We start from the raw sequence: 25,812 nt of genomic DNA, 5'->3' as shown, positions 1-25,812 counted from the left end.
GGGGGGCACTATTGGCAGCAAATGACAATATAAACAGCAGCTATAAGGGAATAACACTTATATAAGGTTATCCCTGTATATATATATATAGCGCTGGGTGTGTGCTGGCAGACTCTCCCTCTGTCTCTCCAAAGGGCTCGTGGGGTCCTGTCCTCTATCAGAGCATTCCCGGTGTGTGTGCTGTGTGTCGGTACGTGTGTGTCGACATGTATGAGGAGGAAAATGATGTGGAGGCGGAGCAATTGCCTGCGTTAGTGATGTCACCCCCTAGGGCATGGGTCTTCAACCTGTGTCCCTCCAGCTGCTGTGGAACTACACATCCCAGCGTGCCCTGCCTCAGTTTTAGCATACATTAATAGCAAAACTGTGGCAGGGCATGCTGGGATGTGTAGTTTCACAGCAGCTGGAGGGCCACAGGTTGAAGACCTATGCCCTAGGGAGTCGACACCTGACTGGATGATCGTGTTCAAACAATTAAGTGATAATGTCAACACTTTGCAAAAAACTGACGACATGAGACAGCCGGCAAATCAATTAGTGCCTGTCCAGGCGTCTCAGACACCGTCAGGGGCCCTAAAACGCCCGTTACCTCAGTGGGTCGACACAGACCCAGACACAGATACTGAGTCTAGTGTCGACGGTGATGAGTCAAACGTAATGTCCAGTAGGGCCACACGTTACATGATCACGGCAATGAAGGAAGCATTGCACATTTCTGACACTACAAATACCACTAAGAAGGGTATTATGTGGGGGGTGAAAAAACTACCAATAGTTTTTCCTGAGTCAGATGAATTGAATGAGGTATGTGATAAAGCGTGGGTTTCTCCCGACAAAAAACTGCTAATTTCTAATAAATTATTGGCACTATATCCTTTCCCATCAGAGGTTAGGACACGTTGGGAAACACCCCCTAGGGTAGATAAGGCGCTCACACGTTTATCTAAACAAGTAGCGTTACCGTCTCCTGATACGGCCACCCTCAAAGAACCAGCTGATAGAAGGCTGGAAAATATCCTAAAAAGTATATACACACATACTGGTGTTATACTGCGACCAGCAATCGCTTCAGCCTGGATGTGCAGTGCTGGAGTCGCGTGGTCGGATTCCCTGACTGAAAATATTGATACCCTGGATAGGGACAATATATTGTTAACTATAGAGCATTTGAAGGATGCATTACTATATATGCGTGATGCACAGAGGGATATTTGCACCCTGGCATCAAGAGTAAGTGCTATGTCCATCTCTGCCAGAAGAACGTTATGGACGCGTCAGTGGTCAGGGGATGCGGATTCCAAACGACATATGGAAGTATTGCCGTATAAAGGGGAGGAGTTATTTGGGGCTGGTCTTTCGGACCTGGTGGCCACGGCAACGGCTGGAAAGTCCACCTTCTTACCCCAGGTCACTTCACATCAACAGAAAAAGACACCGTCTTTTCAAACTCAGTCCTTTCGTTCCCATAAATACAAGCGAGCAAAAGGCCATTCCTTTCTGCCCCGGGGCAGAGGAAGGGGAAAAAGACTGCACCATGCAGCCGCTTCCCAGGATCAGAAGCCTTCCCCTGCTTCTGCCAAGTCTTCAGCATGACGCTGGGGCTTTACAAGCAGACTCAGACTTGGTGGGGGCCCGTCTCAAGAATTTCAACGCGCAGTGGGCTAACTCGCAAGTGGATCCCTGGATTCTACAGGTAGTATCGCAGGGGTACAAACTGGAATTCGAGGCGTTTCCCCCTCGCCGGTTCCTGAAGTCTGCTCTGCCAAAGTCTCCCTCCGACAGGGAGGCAGTTCTGGAAGCCATTCACAAGCTGTATTCCCAGCAGGTGATAATCAAGGTACCCCTCCTACAACAAGGAAAGGGGTATTATTCCACGCTGTTTGTGGTACCGAAGCCGGACGGCTCGGTGAGACTAATTTTAAATCTGAAATCCTTGAACACTTACATAAAAAGGTTCAAATTCAAGATGGAATCACTCAGAGCGGTGATAGCGAACCTGGAAGAAGGGGACTATATGGTGTCTCTGGACATCAAAGATGCTTATCTCCACGTCCCAATCTACCCTTCTCACCAAGGGTATCTCAGGTTTGTAGTACAAGACTGTCATTATCAGTTTCAGACGCTGCCGTTTGGGTTGTCCACGGCACCTCGGGTCTTTACCAAGGTAATGGCCGAAATGCTGATTCTTCCTCTTCGAAGAAAAGGCGTATTAATTATCCCTTACTTGGACGATCTCCTGATAAGGGCAAGGTCCAGGGAACAGTTAGAAGTCGGAGTAGCACTATCTCAGATAGTGTTACGTCAGCACGGGTGGATCCTAAATATTCCAAAATCGCAGCTGATTCCAACGACACGTCTTCTGTTCCTAGGAATGATTCTGGACACAGTCCAGAAGAAGGTTTTTCTCCCGGAGGAGAAGGCCAAGGAGTTATCCGAGCTAGTCAGGAACCTCCTAAAACCAGGCCAGGTATCAGTGCACGAGGGTCCTGGGAAAAATGGTGGCTTCTTACGAAGCAATTCCATTCGGAAGATTCCATGCAAGAACGTTTCAGTGGGATCTACTGGACAAATGGTCCGGTTCGCATCTTCAGATGCAGCAGCGGATAACCCTGTCACCAAAGACAAGGGTGTCCCTCCTGTGGTGGTTGCAGAGTGCTCATCTTCTAGAGGGCCGCAGATTCGGCATTCAGGATTGGATCCTGGTGACCACGGATGCAAGCCTGAGAGGCTGGGGAGCAGTCACACAGGGAAAAAACTTCCAGGGCTTGTGGTCAAGCATGGAAACATCTCTTCATATAAACATTCTGGAACTACGGGCCATTTACAATGCCCTAAGTCAAGCGAAACCCCTGCTTCAGGGTCAGGCGGTATTGATCCAATCGGACAACATCACGTCAGTCGCCCACGTAAACAGACAGGGCGGCACGAGAAGCAGGAGGGCAATGGCAGAAGCTGCAAGGATTCTTCGCTGGGCGGAAAATCATGTGATAGCTCTGTCAGCGATGTTCATTCCGGGAGTGGACAACTGGGAAGCAGACTTCCTCAGCAGACACGACCTTCACCCGGGAGAGTGGGGACTTCACCCAGAAGTCTTCCACCTGATTGTAAACCGTTGGGAAAAACCAAAGGTGGACATGATGGCGTCACGTCTAAACAAAAAAACTAGACAGATATTGCGCCAGGTCAAGGGACCCTCAGGCAATAGCGGTGGACGCTCTGGTGACACCGTGGGTGTACCAGTCAGTGTATGTGTTCCCTCCTCTGCCTCTCATACCAAAAGTACTGAGAATCATAAGAAGGAGAGGAGTAAGAACGATACTCGTGGTTCCGGATTGGCCAAGAAGGACTTGGTACCCGGAACTTCAAGAGATGCTCACGGAAGACCCGTGGCCTCTACCTCTAAGACAGGACCTGCTCCAGCAGGGGCCTTGTCTGTTCCAAGACTTACCGCGGCTGCGTTTGACGGCATGGCGGTTGAACGCCGGATCCTGAAGGAAAAAGGCATTCCAGATGAAGTCATCCCTACCCTGGTCAAAGCCAGGAAGGATGTAACCGCAAAACATTATCACCGCATTTGGCGAAAATATGTTGCGTGGTGTGAGGCCAAGAAGGCCCCTACAGAGGAATTTCAACTGGGTCGTTTCCTCCATTTCCTGCAAACAGGACTGTCTATGGGCCTAAAATTAGGGTCCATTAAGGTTCAAATTTCGGCCCTGTCGATTTTCTTCCAGAAAGAACTGGCTTCAGTACCTGAAGTTCAGACATTTGTAAAAGGGGTACTGCATATACAACCTCCTTTTGTGCCTCCAGTGGCACCTTGGGATCTCAATGTTGTTTTGAGGTTCCTTAAGTCACATTGGTTTGAACCACTCACCACGGTGGACTTAAAATATCTCACATGGAAGGTGACGATGCTGTTAGCCCTGGCTTCAGCCAGGCGTGTGTCAGAATTGGCGGCTTTATCATATAAAAGCCCTTACTTAATTTTTCATTCTGACAGGGCAGAATTGAGGACTCGTCCTCAATTTCTCCCTAAGGTGGTTTCTGCTTTTCACATGAACCAACCTATTGTGGTGCCTGCGGCTACTAGGGACTTGGAGGACTCCAAGTTACTTGACGTTGTCAGGGCCCTGAAAATATATGTTTCCAGGACGGCTGGAGTCAGAAAGTCTGACTCGCTGTTTATCCTGTATGCACCCAACAAGCTGGGTGCTCCTGCTTCTAAGCCCATTCCACAAGGAAAGGGGGCTCATCTTGGGCGGCTGCCCGAGGGGTCTCGGCTTTACAACTTTGCCGAGCAGCTACTTGGTCAGGGGCAAACACGTTTGCTAAATTCTACAAATTTGATACCCTGGCTGAGGAGGACCTGGAGTTCTCTCATTCGGTGCTGCAGAGTCATCCGCACTCTCCCGCCCGTTTGGGAGCTTTGGTATAATCCCCATGGTCCTTACGGAGTCCCAGCATCCACTAGGACGTCAGAGAAAATAAGATTTTACTTACCGATAAATCTATTTCTCGTAGTCCGTAGTGGATGCTGGGCGCCCATCCCAAGTGCGGATTGTCTGCAATACTTGTACATAGTTATTGTTAACTAAATCGGGTTATTGTTGTTGTGAGCCATCTTTTCAGAGGCTCCTTCGTTGTTATCATACTGTTAACTGGGTTCAGATCACAAGTTGTACGGTGTGATTGGTGTGGCTGGTATGAGTCTTACCCGGGATTCAATATCCTTCCTTATTATGTACGCTCGTCCGGGCACAGTATCCTAACTGAGGCTTGGAGGAGGGTCATAGGGGGAGGAGCCAGTGCACACCACCTGATCCTAAAGCTTTTATTCTTGTGCCCTGTCTCCTGCGGAGCCGCTATTCCCCATGGTCCTTACGGAGTCCCAGCATCCACTACGGACTACGAGAAATAGATTTATCGGTAAGTAAAATCTTATTTATTTATTTTTGTTTCCTCTGGCTGGGTCCACAGGATAATATTGGATATGGTTGAGCGACAGCGGAAATAGCACAAACACGGTCACAAGCTTTCTGGCCTCCCAGGATGCATCGGGGCTTCACCATATAGTCCCGCCCACTGACTCGGTCAAATCAGTTTTTTGCTTGGTGCGGCAGGTAGCCGCATGGTCACAGGGCTGCTGTGAATAAAGCAGCCTGAAGCTTTTATTATGTTATTTTTATAGACTTACTATGTTTTTTTAGCTACTTTTCTTAACAGTGTCTTAAACGCATACTGGAAAGAGTCTCTCCAACAACTCCCCACCGGGTCGCAACAACGCTTACCTTCGCGGTACAGTGCTGTCTCGACGGGCGTCTGTGTCGGATGTTCTAGCAGGTCCAGCAGACGTAACCAGGCTGTGGCCGGAGCATGGGGGGAAGGTAAGTCTATGGATTTCCTCTTACTAGGGGGGGGGTCAGGACACAGCTACACTGTATTGGTGGAGACTACAAACAGTGTGTTGATGCGCCGATCATCTCGAGTGCGACAGCGCTACGCTCTAGGGATCATAAGCGCCAGTACTAGGTAGAGGCCGCGATCCTTAGAGTTTGTCAACAGGGGGATTCAGACGCTCTCCTGGCCGCCCCGCCTCCGAGTTCATGACCAGTTTCCGCGCGTCTCCCGTCCATGAACTAAATGACTTCATTTCCGGCTCAGACGCTACCACGAGGGTACTCGGTCGCAGCTTAGACGCTGCGGTTGTGTACACTATAGATCCCGCCTAGACCGAGCGCAGGCCTTAGCGTCTGCATACACGTGGAAGTCACTGAGCGTCCGTGTCCGTCAGTGAGCGACTGTGTCCCTTATCAGTTATCAGGAGCGGTAGTGTACATCAGTAGCGTCTGAATCCACTCAGCGTCTTACGAGCGCATTTGCTTGGATATGGAAGTGTGGTGAGTCTCCCTGTATCCCGCTCTACAGAGGAAGGGTATACAGTACTAAAAATTCTCTCTACTTGTTAGTATGATTTGTTAATTTTTAGTACATATTGCATATGAGATCTGTATATTACTGTGTTTTCTGCATGTTATGTTGAAAAAAGAACCAGTTGAAACAGAAGTACAATTTTCCTACTTACTTGTAAGTTGTTTTGGGGGTTGTATTCTCATATGACAATGTCTAATGCCTAACATGTGACTGACTGCTAGTATGTGTGCTGACTTTCCTATGTTGTCAGTCCTGTTCTGACCCTCAATTCAGGTGCACGGCTGTGGTCAGATTGATCTCACTTCTATATACTCATATATAGGTGATTTTCAGTCACAAATTGTGTAGTCATTTAACAGATTATTACTATGTCTGTTAGCTGCAAAAGTGACTAGGAGAATTTATCAAGCACTCCTACATTCCTAACATGCTTATCTTGTAAGACAGGGTTAATTGGTATGGACCAATTGGTCACTTATGAGGGGTTGTGAGTGAACTGTTTTTTGCTTTTCAGCAAAGTAAAAAGCAGGAGTTGGTTCAACCACCAACAGAACCACCATGGAATATGTTCGCAAAGACTTTATCTTCATTAGCGGACAGGTTAACTCCGGTAGCACCACCTCAAGGGTTAGGTTACACTATTAACCCATACATGCAGCTCCCTTCGTACGGCTTGGTTCCAGTAGCCTCTACAAGTAACCAAGGGACAGGTAAGACTAAGACAGATGCGTCTATGTGGCAGACTACACAAGATGATACAACAGATGATGATACAGTATATTCAAATACTCCGTATGATGATCAGTCGCAGAGTTTTAGTTCAGAGGATATAGCTGAACTTATTGAGGCTGTGAAGGCTGTTCTCTCTTTGGAAGAGCCAGCCAAGACAGTGTTAAAATCTAAAGCACCTGTGTTTAAACGAACAAAATCAGTTAAAACTGAATTCCCAGCGTCAGATGAGCTGACGGAAATGATGGTTGAGTCTTGGGCGACGCCCAGTAAGAAATATAAGATTCCGAAAAGATGGAATTCTTAATATCCTTTTCCAGCTGCGGATTGTTCGAAAAGAGAAGTTCCTCCGAAAGTAGATGCACATGAGCTGCGACTTGTGCATAAATCTGCTTTACCACTGTCATCTACCTCACTAAGTGATGTCACAGACAGAAGGGTAGATAGCTTTTTGAAAAATGTATTTTCTCTAGTAGGAGCAGTGGTAAGACCTGCTATGGCTTCGGCCTGGGTAGCAAAGGCAATGGGCGAATGGATAGAGGAACTAGAGAAGGACATTTCTTCTCCTAATAGGGAGCAAGAGTATCATTTAAGCCGTTTAAGACAATCTGCCCAATACTTGGAAGAAGCAGCAATTGATGTGTACAGTTGCTTCTAAAGCTTCAGCCTTGACAGTAGCCGCTCGCAGAGCAGTTTGGCTGCGTACCTGGAAAGCAGATGCGGAATCCAAGAAAGAGTTGGAAGCATTGCCTTTCATTGGTAATATATTGTTTGGGAAACCATTATCTGATATCCTAGAATCAAAGGCTGAATCAAAGAAGGTCAGATTTCCGGCTACTTATAACCCTAAGTCTAAGGGTTCAAAGTGTCGCTCATTTCGTTGGCAAAGCGAAAGCTAAAGAGGAGTCTAAGCAACCCCAGTTCAAAACCAGGGGTAGGAAGCAGTGGGCTAGCATAATGCCAGCTTCCAAGCCTGAACAGAAACCATCAGCCTGAAGAGACGGGCCTCCGCCTTGAGGATTCCAGGGTTGGGGGCCGACTCCTTCATTTTGCGCACATATGGCAACAGTCAACAACAGATGCTTGGGTGCAGAAGGTGGTATCTCAGGGGTATGGGTTCCCATTCAGGAGGCCGCCTCCTCAAAGATTTTTTTGCACCAGCCCGTCTCGTATAGAGTCAAAGGCCAAAGCCCTGCAAGAAGCAGTCCAAAAATTACTGCAGTCAGGTGTGATTGTCCCAGTACCTCCATCACAAAGGGGACAGGGGTTTTACTCCAATCTATTTCTAATCCAAAAGCCAAATGGGTCATATCGACCAATTCTCAATCTGAAAATGTTAAACAAATACATTTGTATCCCAAGGTTCCACATGGAGACATTACGCTCCATAATGTTAGCTATGGAACCAGGAGATTACATGGTACAGTGGGGATTGAAAGTTTGGGCACCCTAGGCAAAAATTAATTTTAATGTGCAAAAAGAAGCCAAGGAAAGATGGAAAAATCTCTAAAAGGCATCAAATTACAGATTAGACATTCTTATAACATGTCAAAAAAAGTTTGATTTTATTTCCATCATTTACACTTTCAAAAGAACAGAAAACAAAAAATGAAGTCTGCAAAAGTTTGGGTACCCTGCAGAGTTAATACCTTATACTGCCCCCTTTGGCAAGTATCACAGCTTGTAAACGCTTTTTGTAGCCAGCTAAGAGTCTTTTTCAATTCTTGTTTGAGGTATCTTCGCCCATTCTTCCTTACAAAAGTCTTCCAGTTCTTTGAGATTCCTGGGCCGTCTGTGACGCACTGCTCTTTTAAGGTCTATCCATAGATTTTCAATTATGTTGAGGTCAGGAGATTGTGATGGCCATGGCAAAACCTTCAGTTTACGCCTCTTGATGTAATCCACCGTGGATTTTGAGGTGTGTTTAGGATCATTATCCAATTGTAGAAGCCAGCCTCTCTTTAACTTCAGCTTTTTCACAGATGGCATCAAGTTAGAGTACAAAATTTGCTGGAATCTTATTGAATCCATTTTTCCTTCTACTCGTGAAATGTTCCCTGTGCCACTGGCTGCAATACAACCCCAAAGCATGATTGATCCACCCCCATGCTTAACAGTTGGACAGAGGTTCTTTTCATTAAATTCTGTGCCCTTCCTTCTCCAAACGTACCTTTGCTCATTCTGGCCAAAAAGTTCTATTTTAACCTCATCGGTCCACAGAACTTTATTCCAAAATGCGTCAGGCTTGTCTATATGTTCATTTGCAAACTTCAAACGCTGATTTTTGTGGTGAGGACGTATAAGAGGTTTTCTTCTGATGACTCTTCCATGAAGACCATATTTGTACAAGTATCTCTTTATAGTGGAATAGTGTACCACAACTCCAGTGTCTGCCAGATCTTCCTGGAGGGATCGTGCAGTCAAACATGGATTTTGACTTGCTTTTCTCACAATCCTGCGAGCTGTTCTGTCTAATATTTTTCTTGGTCTTGCAGATCTTGCTTTAACTTCCACTGTTCCTGATGACTGCCATTTCTTAATTACATTCCGAACAGAGGATATGGGCATCTGATAACGCTTTGCTATCATCTTCTAGCCTTCTCCTGCTTTGTGAGCGTCAACTATTCTCAGTTTCAGTGTTCTTCACAACTGCTTAGAGGAACCCATGGTGCTGATTGTTGGAGCAAGGTCAGATGAGTCCGGGCTTTTAAAACCTTTGAGATTGACCTCACCTTTCCAGACGATGATTGAGAACAATCCATGACACTGCCAGGTCTCGGCTGTCCAAAGGGGGCAGTACAAGGTATTAACTCTGCAGGGTGCCCAAACTTTTGCAGACGCCATTTTTTGTTTTCTGTTCTTTTGATAGTGTAAATGATGGAAATAAAATCAAACTTTTTTTTGACATGTTATAAGAATGTCTAATCTGTAATTTGATGCCTTTTGGAGATTTTTCCATCTTTCCTTGGCTTCTTTTTGCACATTAAAATGAATTTTTGCCTAGGGTGCCCAAACTTTCGATCCCCACTGTATCTCTGGATGTACAGGATGCTTACCTACATGTGCCTATAGCACTGTCGCATCAGTGCTACCTCAGGTTTGCCATCCTTCAGGAACATTTTCAGTTCCAAGCCTTGCCCTTCGGGCTAGCAACAGCACCCAGGGTGTTTACCAAAATTATGGTGGTTATGGCGGCTTATCTCCGCAAACAGGGGATAAGAATATTCCCATACCTCGACGACCTGTTAATCCTAGCACATTCGCAGGAGTTACTTTTGATCCATCTTCAACAGACAATAGTTTGTTTACAGAGACACGGGTGGCTCATAAATTGGGAAAAGTCGTCTCTGAATCCGTCACAGCGGATGGTTCATTTGGGGGCCATATTGGATTCAGACCTACAGAAAGTTCTCTTACCAGAGAAAAAGTTAGTCAAGGTGCAGGTCATGGCTCAGGAAGCGTTGCACGCCCAGACAATGTCAGTCCATGCAGCAATGCGACTGTTTGGTCTGATGGTATCAACCTTCGACATGGTGGAATATGCGCAATTCCACTCCAGACCATTGCAGCACCTTATTCTGACCAAATGGAACGGAAATAATCAGACCATAAAAAAAGCAGATGATTATAAAGTTTCCAGTAAACGTAAAGAGGTCTCTAGCGTGGTGGCTACAGACAGACCATTTGAACAAGGGGAGACCCTTTTGGATAAAAGAATGGCAAGTCCTGACAACAGATGCCAGCCTGCAAGGCTGGGGTGCGGTACTCTGAAGCCTTTGGTTCCAGGGAAAATGGACCGCAAGGGAAAGTCGCCTGCCAATAAATCTGTTGGAAATAAGGGCCATTTATATGGCTCTAGTTCAGGCAAAGGACAGTCTGCAAGGAAGACTGGTCCAGATTCGCTCAGACAATGCGACAGCAGTAGCGTACCTCAATCATCAAGGAGGAACTCACAGCAGGAGACTGATAGAGGAAGTAACTCCCATTCTAAGATGGGCAGAACTCCATCTTCCAGCATTGTCAGCAGTGTTTGTCCAGGTGTACTGAACTGGGAAGCGGATTTTCTCAGTCGACACACCATTCAGGAAACCGAATGGGCATTACACCCAGAGGTGTTTCAGACAATAGTGAACAGATGGGGTCTACCAGAGATAGCCCTCATGGCGTCTCGTCTAAACAGCAAAGTTCTGAACTACGGATCGAGAACAAAGGATCCCGGAGCGGTCCTTGTAGACGCCCTGTCAGTAGAATGGAAATTTCATCTGGCGTATCTGTTCCCTCCAATATCTCTGTTACCCAGAGTAGTGAGAAAAATAAAGCAAGCAAAGGGAGCAATCATTCTAATAGCTCCAGCTTGGCCAAGAAGGCATTGGTACACAGATCTACTGAGATTGTCTGTGGAATCACCGATACTGCTCCCTCAACGTCCAGATCTGCTAATGCAGGGTCCTTGTTGCCACAGTCATCTAGATCGTCTGTCTTTGACGGCGTGGCTATTGAAACCTCTATCTTAGAAGCTAGAGGATTTTCAAAACAAGTAATCCAAACTATGCTTAGAGCAAGAAAGCCTTCTTCAGCTCGTGTGTATCATAGAACATGGCAAGCCTATATTCATTGGTGTACTGGAAAAAGTTTGTATCCAAGGTCTTTTAAAGTATCCAGGATTTTGGATTTCCTTCAAGCAGGATTGGATAAAGGTTTGAAAGTGGCTTCCTTGAGAGTTCAAGTATCAGCATTAACTGTATGGTTTCAGCGTAAGATTGCTGATTTACAGGATGTACGTACTTTCTTTCAGGGAGTGGTACATATTCAACCTCCATTTGTTCCTCCTGCAGCTCCCTGGGATTTGAATTTAGTTCTTAAATTTCTCCAGGGTCCTCTGTATGAACCACTTACGAGAGCAGATCTTAAAGGGTTAACGGCTAAAGTACTTTTTCTACTGGGAATGGCGTCAGCCAGAAGAGTGTCAGATTTAGGGGCGTTATCGTGCAAGTCTCCTTTCCTAAGTTTTTTTGCCAGACAGCAGTTGTCAGAACGAGATCTGGTTATCTTCCAAAGGTGGTTTCAAAGTTTCACCTGAATAAAGAGGTTGTAGTCCCAGCTTTTCAGGTATCGGGACTATCTGCGGGAGAAGCGTCGCTGGACGTAGTCCGAGCTTTAAGAATCTACATAGATCGTACTAGTGCCATCAGTAAAACAGATTCTCTCTTCATCCTCTACGGATTGCATAGAAGAGGATGGCCTGCTAGTAAACAGACGCTGGCGAGACGGCTCCGAATGGTAATATCAGAAGCTTATTCTCATGCAGATCTCCCTACTTCGGCTAATGTCTCTGCTCACTCTACACGTAAGGTAGGTCCTTCTTGGGCAGCACAACAGGGTGCTTCAGCAGAACAGATTTGTAAGGCAGCCACATGGTCTTCCATAAACACATTCATCAGACATTATGCCTTGGATACTTTTGCTTCTCATGATGCAATTCGGGAGAAAGGTTCTCCTGTGTAATCAGGAGCGTCCCCACCACTAAAATTGCCTTTGGGAATCCCAATGTTATCCTGTGGATAATCCTGTGGACCCAACCAGAGAAATGGACGTTCTGGTAAGAACTTACAGTTGATAACGTGATTTCTCTTATGTCCACATGGATCCCACCCTGACGCACCTGATTTGAGGATCTTGACAATCGCTAAACCTCTTCCCTCTTGTATGGAAGGGTGTGTATGTGTGTGTTCTTATCGCCTAAATAGATGTCGACCTGATGCTCCTGCCTAAATCGCTGTGGAAAGAACTGATTTGACTGAGTCAGTGGGTGGGACTATATGGTGAAGCCCCGATGCATCCTGGGAGGCCAGAAAGCTCGTGACCGTGTTGGTGCCATTTCCGCTGTCGCTCAACCATATCCAATGTTATCCTGTGGACATAAGAGAAAACGTTGTCAACGGTATGTACTTACCATAACGTGTGTGTGTATATATGTGTGTGTGTGTGTATATGTGTGTGTGTGTGTGTGTGTGTGTGTATATATATATATATATATATATATATATATAAATATAAATATTATACACACACACACAAATTTTTTTTTATTTTTTTTTATACAGGGACTCTAGGTTGACATGAGAAAAGGTTGACATTAGTTTGTTTTGTTTTTTTTGGTGTTTTCTAGTTAGTGCACCGTGTCCCCTTGCATGGCTCGCGAAAGGTGCCTCGATGCGCTCTGCACAGGTTACCATTCCCATTTGTAGTCCACGTGGATCGTTAAGTATGAAAAAATAGAAAAAAAATGTGAAAAACTCATGTCGACCTAGTCCCTGTCGATCTAGAAACCATGTCGACTTACTGTTGACCTAAAGACCGGATCACATACATACTGGAATATGCAGTCTTCTACTATACTGATGTACATAGCCAAGAATTCCAGCATCTAGGCCAGTAACAGATCTCTGGATATATACAGTTTATTAATTCACTGCTACAAACATTGGAAACCCTTCCAGTTTTGCACACTTAGCATATAGTAATTATGTTGTTGTCACTTTGTTATGGGACCTTAAATTTTTGTGTGTGTTTGCGGGAAGGGGGGGGTTTAGGTAGATACCTATGGTGTTTGAACTATAGAGTACAGAATGTGTGCCTTGTGTACAAATGTTGATATAAAGTTGACCTGGTATTGGGGGTAATTCAGAGTTTATAGCAGCAGCAAATTTGTTAGCAGTTGGGCAAAACCATGTGCACGTCAGGTGTGGCAGATATAACATTTGCAGAGTTAGATTTGGGTGGGTTATTTTGTTTCTGTGCAGGGTAAATACTGGCTGCTTTTATTTTTACACTGCAATTTAGATTTGAGTTTGAACACACCCCACCCAAATCTGTCTCTGCACATGTTATGGGGTATATGCAATTGCGGTCGAATTCCTGCTGGAATGCGACCGTTTTTTAATTCGACACAATTCGACAGTAGAAACCCTCCCGCCGGGACCCGAATTCGACATATTCAATAAATAACGGATTCGACAGTCCCGCTGTCGAAAAACGGACCAATTGACGAATAGTGGGCGGCCTGGATTCGACTTCATGGACAGCACAAAAGTGTTCAAAAATTCCCCAGCATGCTGGGGGAAAACGGGCCCACTGGTACCTGTAGTTCTACTACAAAAAAAATACCCAAATAAAAACAGTACACACACAGCGTGACAGTATAACTTTATTACATACATGCACACCGACATACATACATACATACATACTTTACCTGTGTTGACACGAAGAGTCGGTCCCCTTCTCCACGTAGGATCCACGGGGTACCTGTAAATAAAATTATACTCGCAACAATCCAGTGTAGATCGGTCCTCTTCTTGTTTGTAATCCACGTACTTGAAGAACCCGAACCACGCACTGAAAGGGGTCCCATGTTTACACATGGGACCCCTTTCCCCGACTGGCGGGACCCCCCGTGACTGCGGTCAAAGAGGGTCCCTTCAGCCAATCAGGGAGCGCCATGTCATGGCACTCTCCTGATTGACAGCTCAGGCGCGCACAGCCAATCAGGCGGCGCACTCGAGATACACTGTAGCGCATAGGCGCTCCATTGTATCCAATGGTGGGAACTTTGCGGTCAGCGGTAGACCGCGAGGTTATGTGGGGTCACTCTTGTGGACAGGCCCTTGTGAGCTAGGATGTTCTGCTCAACCACCATGCTGTCAAACAAAGTCGCCGTAAGTCCGGGTAAACGAACGGTCCTTGTTGAAGATCGCTTCTTAGTGGTAGAGGCCAAGTGTCTTCGACGGACATGTCCAGAAGATCCGCGTACCACGTCCCTCCGAGGCCAATCCTGGGCAATCAGAATTGCCTGGACACTTTGAATCCTGACCGCTTTAGCCTTCTAGTAATGCCCAGTATACATTATGCCACATACTGCAATGTTCCTTAGACATTATGCCACACACAATAATGCCCATGACACAATATGCCACACCGTAATGTCTGTGACACATTATGACATGCATTGCAATGCCCGTTATACATTATGCTACACACTGCAATGCCCCTGATACATTATAGCACATACAATGCCTGTGATACATTATAACACACACCGCAATGTCCGTGATGCATTATGCCACACACTGCAATGCCCCTGAGACATTATACCACATACCACAATACCCGTGATATAGTATACCACACACCGTAATGCCTGTGACACATACCGCAATGCCAGTTATACCCTATGCCACACCGTAATGCCTGTGACACATTATGACACACACTGCAATGTCCGTGATACATTATGCCACACACCGCAATGCCCATTACACATTACGTCCTACGGTAAGGCTTCCAATTACTTTTAAAATACCTGCTCGTTGCCGGGGGTTTCATGCTCTTGGTTCCATGCACGGTGCCAGGGGTTTTCATGCACAGGGTGCCATGCTTGTTGCCAGGGGTTTCATACGGTAGGTGTTATGCTTGTTGCCAGAGGTATCATGTGCTGGGTTTCAAGCTTGTTGCCAGGGGTTTCATGAACTGGGTGTCATGCTCATTGCTAGGGAGTAATGCTTGTTGCCAGGGATTTCATGAGCTGGGTGTTGTGCTTGTAACCAGGGGGTAATGCTTGATGCTAGCGCTGTGCCCCCAGTGCCACATATGCCCCCCAGTGCCAGATATTTCCGCACACATATGCCCCCAGTGTCCCATATACCCCCCAGTGCCAGCTACAAACATACCCCCCAGTGCCAAATATGCTCCCCCCAGTGCCAGGTACCCCAGCTCTCCCGCTCCCCTCCCCCGCTCCTGTGCGTTTTGGGAAGGAGGGCACAGCGCGTGCCTCTCCTGTGTGTCACTCCTGCGGCAGCGGCATGTCTGTCAAATAAAGTGCTGGTTCGTGAGCCAATCAGAGCTCACGAACGGGCACTTCATTTAACAAACACGCCGCCGGAGTCCCAGGAGGGACACACAGGAGAGGCGCGCACTGTGCCCTCCGTGTCCTCCTTCCCAAAACAGCCTCAATCATTGGCGGCGCCACCGCAGCCCTGTGCGCCTATAAGCGACCGCAGTGGCTGCGACACCCTAGTTACACCACTCTAGCACTCTAGGGAGTAGTGGGATCGGAGGAAACGGGTAGACCAGCCAGTACGGCCAAGGCGACGCCAGTGCATCCACTACCCTCGCCTGAGGGTCCCTGAAATGCGAACAATACCAGGGAAGTTTCTTATTGAGACGAGAAGCCATCATGTCTATTTGTGGGTAACCCCACTGGTTGATCTTCTTTAACACCAGACGGAATGAAGATTGCCGACATGGCTCTTGCGTTTCTTTCTGCCCAGAGGAGTATTTTTGACAGCTCTCGCATGTCTCCGCTTTTTGTCCCTCCTTGTCGATTGAGATACGCCACCGCGTGGCATTGTCTGACTGTACCTGGATCGCGCGATCCTTGAGCAGAGGAGACTCTTGAAGCAGAGCATTGTAGATCGTCCAAAGTTCCAGAATGTTGATTGGTAGGAGGCTTTCGTGGGATTACCACCTGCCCTGCAACTGCACCCCTTGGGTGATGGCTCCCCATCCTCGCAGACTCTCATCTGTCGTGAGGAGGGTCCAATTCTAAATTCCGAAACTCCCGCCCTCCAGGAGATTGGAGGACTGAAGCCACCACAGGAGGGAAATTCTGGCCTGAGGTGACAGCCAAATTATCCGGTGCATCTGGAGATGTGATCTGGACCACTTGCTCAGGAGATCAAATTGAAATGTTCTGGCATGGAACCTCCCATATTGGATCGCCTCGTATCTTCCCCAACAATCTGATGCAGAGATGGATGGAAACTTGAGCAGGACAGAGCCCCATACGGCCATCTCCTGAAGTGTTCTCGCCTTGTCCTCTGGTAGAAACACCTTCTGTGCCACGGTATCCAGCAACATCCCCAGGAATAGGAGCCTCTGAGTTGGCTCCAGGTGGGACTTCTGTAAATTGAGGATCCACTCATGGACGGACAAAAGACTGGTGGTGCAGTCGATATGGAGCAACAAAAGTTCCCTGGATCTTGCCTTTATCAGGAGCTCGTCTAGATAAGGCACTACATTTATCCCTTGGCTCCGGAGTTGAAGCATCATCTCCACCATCACCTTCGTGAACACCCTCGGCGCTGTTGACAGGCTGAAGGGTAGTGCATCGGCACCACAAACAGATTTGAGTAAAACCCCTTGCCGCGCTGTGGTAGAGATACGGAACAATGAAGTGGGATTGGACCAATTTTTTGGATAGCCTGTTGTAACGTAACTTGCATATCCTCCAAAGCTGGTAAGCTTGATTTGAATAATTATTGGGGGGAAGGGGGGGGGGGGGTACTGTCGAACTCCAGCTTGTAGCCCTGAGAAACGAGCTCCCTGACCCAGGCATCCTGGCAGACGTGGCTAAAGTGACGCAGTTGAGCTCCCACCTCGAGATCCTCTCGGGGTGGGTTGGCACCGCCATACTGAGGCTTTAGTGGAAGCAGAACTGGTGGACTGTTCCTGAGGACTGGTACTTGCAGGTTTCCTGGACTTACCTCTGGTACCTATAGCCGCATTGGAGGCACCTCTGGCCTTTGATCGAAATGTGAAGACCAAAAGGACTGGACAGACAGTCCCGGATAGGAACGTCTCGTCGGGCGGGGCCCCAGAGGGGAGAAACGTGGATTTCCCGGCAGTAACCTTGGAAATCCAGGCATCCAGCTTAATCCCAAAAAGCCATTCCCCAGAAAAGGAGGGACTCCATATTACGTTTTGATTCTGTGTCTGCAATCCACTGAGGCAACCACAAGGCCCTGTGCGCCGACGCCGCCATGGCCGACGTCCGAGCATTGATGTTCCCCATCTCCTTGATGGAATCACAGAGGACACGAGTAGTGTCCTGAATGTGTTTCTGGAGGGTAACTAAGGGTAACCTGCAATAATCGGTCTTTGTGAAAGGCCTGCTGCAGTGTATATAGATTTTAGGGTAGTCTCTATCTTTCTATCACCAGGATCCTTCATAGTAAAGGAGCCCGGGGCAGGCAGCACCGCATTCTTAGACAGGCGAGAGACGGAGACATCCACCCCAGGGAGTTCCTCCCAAAATTTTCTACCTTGAGGAGCAAATGGGAAAGTCCGCAAAAACTTTTTGGACACTTTGGAATTTTTTTTGTCTGGATTCTTCCAGGCCTGTTTAAATAAGTCCTCTAACTCTGGAGATTCAGGGAAAGTGACATTGGGCTTGTTCTGTACAAAGTAAAAAGACTGTGAAGAAGCGTCCTCTAAAGGGAGCAGCAACACATCTCTTATAGCCAAATTGAGGGGTTCAATACCCTGAGTAGATCCCTACTAACTGGATCCGGGTCATCCCTATCCTCCTGGACATCATCATCTGTATCAGAAAGCAGAGCAGGTAAACCACGCTTCGGGGGACCTGCATGAGAGAGGGGGGCTGTGCATCAGCCTAGCAGCTAAATCTGCCACAGCTTGTTGCAGTAGCTGAGTTTTCTGCACATTAACAGTGAGCTGGGATGACCTATCTGACATTGTTTTAAGAGACCCTAACCAGTGGGGCTTTGTACCCTCTCCCCCAACCTCTTCACCAATTTGTGAAGATTGACTACATTGATCACAGGAAACAGAGGGGGTCATTCCAAGTTGATCGCTCGCTAGCTACTTTTTGCAGTGCTGCAATCAGATAGTCGCCGCCTATAGGGGAGTGTATTTTAGCTTTGCAAGTGTGCGAATGCATGTGCAGCCGAGCTGTGCAAAAACACATTTTGTGCAGTTTCTGAGTAAGTCTGAACTTACTCAGCCCTTGCGATCACTTCAGCTGTCTGGTCCTGGAATTGATGTCTGACACCCACCCTGCAAACGCTTAGACACGCCTGCATTTTCCCGAACACTCCCAGAAAACGTTCAGTTAACACCCATAAACGCCTTCTATCTGTCAATCTCCTTGCGATCGGCTGTGCGAATGGATTCTTAGTTAAATCCATCGCTCAGCAACGATCCGCTTTGTACCCGTTCGACGCGCCTGCGCATTGCGGTACATACACATGCACAGTAGTGACCTGATCGCTGCGCTGCGAAAAACTGCAGCGTGCGAACAGGTCGGAATGACCCCCAGAGTCATTAGATAATGGAGATAATCTAGTGTGACATACTGTACAGCTTGTGTTTACCCATATTCATAGTAAGAACAAACACACTTACACACTGACTGTTATAATGCAAGCCTGCTTTTCCTACTGTACGTGAGAGGAGATACACATAGAGGGAGAAATACCAGCACACCTGGAGCTGCACAGCCTTAGTGAGACTGTCAGCTCTGTGATCACAATAACACTAATAAATGCAGTCCTGAATAGGCTGAGAATAGTGTACAACAGCGGCTCTCCCCCTTTAGCTACACCCTGTACCAGTTTCCAGTGTGTCTCTGAGGCAGGAAGTGCTGAGTGTGTGCTGCTGATGGCTTCTGTAAGCAGAGGAAGGTGCCAAATGCCGCTGGTCCCACTGTGAGGAAACTCCGCCCCCTCCAATGGCGCCAGAGCTATACACAATATTTATACTGACAAAGTCTCCCCTAAGCTTAAAACCTCACACAAGTGCTTGGTTAAGCATGTTTGTGCCAGTGTGGTCACGGGGATCCTAGCGGGACCCCTCTAGGGTAGGGTCCTGTACATCGCGCCCGTAATTAGCCGCATTTTGAACCGGGGACCCCCCTAGCGGAGCCCCCGGTGTGTACTCGCCACCGATGTCACCTTCAGGCAGCGCTAGGGGTGTGCGGCATGCTGCGACAGCCAAGGCGCAGTGCCCTGCTGAACAAACAGCCCCTCAGGATGGTGGTCCTGCAGCGGGGAAACGGTTCTGCACCTCGCAAGGCCGGTGACCGCCCCTCTCTCCCCTCCCCCCTAACTTCCACTGCGCAGGTATGCTGTTACCCAGACAGCATACTGAAAAAAATAAGATTGAAATTAAATTGGAGAAAACTCTGGAGCTGCAGAGATATGCATCCTCTCCTAAGGGCACTTTTTTTTCTAAACTGCCTGTGGGAGGGGGCATAGAGGGGAGGAGCCTGCACACTCGGTGAAGAAAATTTAAAGTGCAGTGGCTCCCTTGGACCCCGTCTATACCCCATCTTACTAGTTTGCCCCAATATCCCTTATGGATGCTAGAGAAATATATAATACCAGACTTGTGGTTTTACACATTTGCTTTTTTGTATATTGTGTTAAACAACCAAATGATTCCATATACCAAACGTAATTATACTTGCAGTTCACTAAAATATACTGTAAAAAGGCACATTCTGTTACTGTGTGTAAGCAGTGTGATTGCCAAACACTTCAAAGCTTAGGTTTGAGCACTGGCAAAATAGCTGATGGGCTGGATTCACCTTCCTAATTCAATTAGAATAAACATCACATTAAATCATACATATTTTACAAATTACATGTTCTTAGAATGCCAATTGTATTAAATCAAGGGTTCTGTTTGTTGCAGAGTTATTGCGTTGTGAAGACCAGAAAGCGTATGGTTTTTTTTTTATTGTCACTTATCTCTATTCCTACATATATTCAGTTGCTTTCATTTTTCTGACTTGACCTAGACCTTGAATCATGTAATGTTTTGAACTTTCAAGCTACAACATTAATTTGACTGGATGTAGCCTGCATAATATGACTGTAACAAACTCTTAATCTTACTCTTGCAATAACATTTGATTTAGTTGGAAGAGAGCCGTAACTTCCAGAAACAGATGAAGGTTTTGCAAAAGAAGCAGACGCAAGTGGTGAAAGAGAAGGTGCACTTACAGAGCGAGCACAGCAAAGCTATCCTGGCACGTAGCAAGCTTGAGTCGCTCTGCCGAGAGCTCCAGAGACACAACAAAACTTTAAAGGTCAGCTGTAACCTGAACAGCATTTGATCAAGCTGTAACATAGAATTTGACGGCAGATAAGAACCACTTGGCCCATCTAGTCTGCCCCTTTTACTTTTTATCCTTTAGGTAATCTCGACCCTTTTTGATCCTTCATTCTTTGTAAGGATATTCATATGCCTATCCCAAGCATGTTTAAATTGCTCTACAGTCTTAGCCTCTACCACCTCTGATGGGAGGCTATTCCACTTATCCGCTACCCTTTCTGTGAAGTAAGTTTTCCTTAAATTTCCCTTGAACCTGCCTCCCTCCACTTTCAGTGTATGTCCTCGAGTTCTAATACTTCTCTTCCTTTGAAGAATGTTTCCCTCCTGAACTTTGTGAAAACCTTTGGTATATTTAAAAGTTTCTATCATGTCTCCCCTTTCCCTTCTCTCCTCCATACTATACATGTTAAGATCTTTTAGCCTTTCCGGGTAAGTTCTGTGATGTAGGCCATGCACCATTTTAGTTGCCCTTCTTTGTACACTCTCTAATGTATTTATATCCTTCTGGAGATATGGTCTCCAGAACTGGACACAGTATTCCAGATGAGGCCGCACCAATGACCTATACAGTGGCATTATTACTTCTTTTCCTGCTACTGATTCCTCTTCCTATACAACCAAGCATCTGACTTGCCTTTCTCATTGCTTTGCTGCATTGCTTTCCTGCCTTTAAGTCACTTGAAATAGTGACTCCTAAATCCCTTTCCTCCTCAGTAGTTTCCATTATAGTACCCTTGATACTATATTTAGCCTTTGGGTTTTTGAGACCCAAGTGCATGATTTTGCAATTTTTAGCATTAAACTGTAGTTGCCATGTTCTTGACCATTTTTCAAGTCTAGCTAGGTCATCAATCATTTGTTTTACCCCTCCTGGTGTGTCTACCCTGTTGCATATCTTTGTATCATCTGCAAAAAGGCATACTTTCCCTTTAATACCATTTGCAATGTCACCAACAAAGATATTAAAGAGAACTGGTCCGAGTACAGATCCCTGGGGTGCTCCACTGGTAACATTTCCCTCCATAGATTGCACTCCATTTACTACAACTGTCTGTTTCCTAGCCTGCAACCAGTTTCTTATCTATTTAACTATTTTATAATCCACCACCACACTTTCAAGTTTATTTAGCAGTCTGTGATGTGGGACAGTGTCAAATGCCTTACTAAAGTCTAGATATGCTACATCTACAGCTCCCCCTTGATCTATTATTTTCATCACAGAGTCAAAAAAGTCAATAAGATTTGTTTGGCATGATCTCCCACCAGTAAATCCATGCTGTTTTGGATCCTGTAAGTTGTTTGATTTAAGATATTCCACAACTCTTTTTCTTTTAGTAGTTTTTCCATTACTTTCCCTACTACTGATGTAAGGCTTACTGGTCTGTAGTTACTTGCTTCTTCCTTGCTTCCACTTTTGTACAGTGGAACTACATTTTCTCTGTACTTCACATTCAGTCCGTAATGTTACCCACTTTGTAGTCAAAACCATTTTATACAAGTATACATTTCTATTTTAGTTACTAGTGTACAACATTCACTAAAGGCATTTTAATATTATATGTCTACTTGCTTTAAAAATATGGCTTTCTTAAATAACGTGGTTTGTACAGAATAACCCCAAAATGTAATGTTTAAGCTGGTAAATAATACCCTGACGGCAGTCTTTGATACAGGAAGACAATCTGCACCAGGCACGTGAATATGAGGAAGAGCGTAAAGAAGCCACTGCACATTTCCAGATGACGCTGAATGAAATCCAAGCACAGATGGAGCAACATGATGTCTACAATGCGAAGCTCCGTCAGGAAAATATCGAACTCGGGGATAAGTTAAAAAAACTTATTGAGCAGTATGCGCTTCGAGAGGAGGTAAGTAATCTGTTTTTTCTACAGCAATAAAACACATTTTTTGATATGTTTCAGAACCACTGGCGTTTGTGTAATGGGTGCAGTGTGTGCGGTGCACACAGGCCGCCAGGGTCCACACCCTGCACCCATTTTTTTCAATACTTGCCCTCCAGAGTCCTGCGTCAGTAGCAGCAGCCATTTTCCTAGCTTTTTGTGCATGCACAGTAGAGAAATAACTGGGATAATAGATGCTATGTAATTTTCCTGGAGACCTGTGCATGGGCACTAGATTCTGGGACAGTGCTAGGGTCTCCTAGTGACCCTACTGCCCAGAGTCTATTGCTCTGCTGGATAGAGAGTGCACACAGGCCTCATCCACTCTTCATGCTCACCTGTTCAGAATGAATATTGGAGATGTATGTGATGTATAATAAGTCTGTTATGTGCTTGATTTATTGTTTACCGGTACATAACCTTATCAGCAATTATTTGCTTGTTTTAGAAAGTTTTTGTATTAAATATCCCATTTCTTTAGATCCACTTATAATAGATGGAAAGTGCACACAGGGCCTAATTCAGACTTGTAAGCTAACCTGATGAAGGAGACAGTGCGCATGTGCAGAACAGGTCCTGTGTCCTTGCGCGCAGTGCTCCCTAACCCCCAGCCTGATTGACTACGATTGTGAGTAGTAACCTGGCCCGAAGTGTGGCGAGTGAAGCTGTAAACTAAGTGGGGTTCCAAGTGCTGTGATGGCGAAAACATCACCAAAAAAAACTTAGATGTTGTATCAATCGTTTGTGTCACTCTTTTGTCATGTCAGACTTTGTGTTGACCTTTTGACCCTGTCAACTTTTTCTGCTGTCTATTGTTTTTATGTCGACCTAATGGGTGTAGTATGGTATGCCGGCGGTTGGGCTCCCGGCGACCAGCATACCGGCGCTGGGAGCCCGAACGCCGGCTTACCGACAGTGTGGCGAGCGCAAATGAGCCCCTTGCGGGCTTGCTGCGCTCGCCACGCTGCGGGCACGGTGGCTATTTTATTCTCCTTCCAGGGGTGGGTCATGGACCCCCACAAGGGAGAATAAGTGTCTGTATGCCAGCTGTCGGGATTCCGGCGTCGGTATACTGTGCGCCGGGATGCCGACAGCCGGCATACTGAAGACCACCCTACCTAATGACTGTGGGCCTTTTGCTTGTAGATTTAATGATCCAAACCCAAGTGTATGCTACCACTTCATGCTATGCAACCTACAAGTACAGATGTAGCCATGTTCTTCTATGCCGCAGTGTTGGTTATGCTCCAAACAAATTCTGTGTTATTTAAATAGTTGAATAAATAATTAGGGATGATATGTATGTAGCATCGCATTTAGAATTCAGTACATCCCGCCACTTATATTAACGCCATGTGCAGTGATAAGTGCTGTGGTGTGTGGACTTACATTTTTTTGACCTGAGAGTCCTACTGTACATGTGTGGCCATCAGCCAGTGAATGTGCAAGCCGTGGCAGGGCAGTGGGTTCCGATCTCCTGGGGGCACGTCTTATAAAAAAAACTCTGCAGGCTTCTATAGGTAACACCATCTACAGATGGCCTTGCTTTTTGAGATAAAGCTCTAAAAAGTTCAGCTTTCTGGAGCTTGATGTATACTGGCACATTGCAGCACTATAGTATTCTATGGGGGCAGCAGTGCTGTGATATCTGATGCGGACCACTTTGTGCATTTGGAGAATGCAGGAAAACCTCCGGAAACTGTTTGACCACATTTTTAAGGTTAAAACATCCCTCCCTTTATGTTCATCCTAAGTTTGTGTCTGGCATAGTATATGGTATGCTGCTTAACTGCAAGAGTCAAGAGGGTGTAAGACCTGTCAGTGTACAGACACAAGGTGCCCTTGTGGTGATTTTGCTATTAGGACTATGCTACTAAAGAAGGATTAGCTGTTTTTATACAGTGTTTTTAAATACTTTTATTTGTTAGGTACTACATTAACTCTAGACCACAGGTTCTCAAACTCTGTCCTCAGGACCCCACACGGTGCATGTTTTGCAGGTCTCCTCACAGAATCAAAAGTGACATAATTAGCTCCACCTGTGGACCTTTTAAAATGTGTCAGTGAGTTATTAATACACCTGTGCACCTGCTGGGTTACCTGCAAAACATGCACTGTGTGGGGTCCTGAGGACCGAGTTTGAGAACCCCTGCCCTAGACCAAACTGGCTGTTATGAAAGGTGTCTGCGTTACCTCTGCAAGGTGCCAGCAGAGTTAGCAGGTGCAATCCTGCGACTCCCAGCTTCCACTCAGGGCCTCCTCAGGGAAACTCAGGAGGATGTATTATACAGGCACATAACGTGCCAGTATATCTCTTCCAGCTTTACTGAGGCTAAGCGGGAAACAGTTGCCGAAGTGGGTGAGGGAAAAAACCCCCTCTGATTCCTGTCAGCCGCCGCAGCGCATCAGCCTAGTGCTGATGCGCTGTCTCTTCCCCAGCCGGCTCACTGGGCATGCACGAGATCTTGCATGCAGCCCTGAGCCTGTCAGCTGCCACAGCCAGGTACAGCACTGCCCCTGCTGTTGTGTATGGGCAATGACACCTGTAGCTGTCTAAATCAATAGCTGCAGGTGTCAGTGCAACTGGCCGTTCATACATTGCCCTGTATATCGGTGTACTATCTTGTAGATAGCAGCGCCTATATAGACAGTGGTGCATAGAGCAAAGTGCCCCAGTCAAATTGCGCACATCCCTGCATTTATACATGAAGGCCCTGATACTGCTACTCTCCACAACGAGCCTTCATACATCTACCTCACTGTTCCTTACCAAGGGCATGTGAAAAATCACTCTATTAACCCTATCCTGACATGAGCTCTAGAAATGTCTTTCTCTGTCCTCTCTAATCTTTAGGCATGGGAATAAAGCCCCTGCACAGTGCTGCTAATCATGTCTCCAGCAACTATACATATGCTGCAACCTCATTGCAACACTAGTAGTACTCTCCCTACTGTCTGTAAGCTGAACAGCTTCTCACTGATAACTTACCCAGGAAGACCACTTGGTACTTCATGGCCAAGGTTTATATGCTGCCGTAGTCTTTTGCACCTGCTTAGTCAGGGAGCAGCCAGTTGGGAAACGCTGTTGCTCTTCATTAGCTGTGACTTCTAGCAATGGGTGCAGAAACCACACTGAGGTTTCTACCCTTCAGACACTAGCATAGACCAATGATGGTTTCAGAAGTCTCATTTTAGTTTCCAACTAGACATCCAAAATCATGGCTGCAACTAGGGGGGGGCTATGGGGGCATGTGCCCTGGGTGCAGAGTCTAAGAGGGCGCAGAGATGGGTACTCTTCCTCCCCTCCTTCCTCTCAGCCCTAAGGGGCTAACTT

The 25,812-nt window shown here is 46.4% G+C and overlaps 1 protein-coding gene across 2 annotated transcripts in view; it reads left to right on the top strand.

The window, feature by feature from the left end:
- Window positions 1-25,812, top strand: part of TXLNG (taxilin gamma) — a 230,039-nt gene that overhangs the window by 140,464 nt on the left and 63,763 nt on the right. For both annotated transcript variants that reach the window (XM_063953939.1, XM_063953940.1), the window contains exons 4-5: window positions 20,381-20,551; window positions 22,251-22,445. In XM_063953939.1, the coding sequence (XP_063810009.1) occupies window positions 20,381-20,551; window positions 22,251-22,445 (366 nt within the window). The remainder of the gene's footprint in view (window positions 1-20,380; window positions 20,552-22,250; window positions 22,446-25,812) is intronic.

The sequence above is a fragment of the Pseudophryne corroboree genome, chromosome 2 (assembly GCF_028390025.1).
Source record: "Pseudophryne corroboree isolate aPseCor3 chromosome 2, aPseCor3.hap2, whole genome shotgun sequence".
NCBI classification, from domain to species: Eukaryota; Metazoa; Chordata; class Amphibia; order Anura; family Myobatrachidae; genus Pseudophryne; species Pseudophryne corroboree.
Note: the sequence above shows the minus strand (reverse complement) of the source record. Positions and strands in the feature narration are given on the sequence as shown.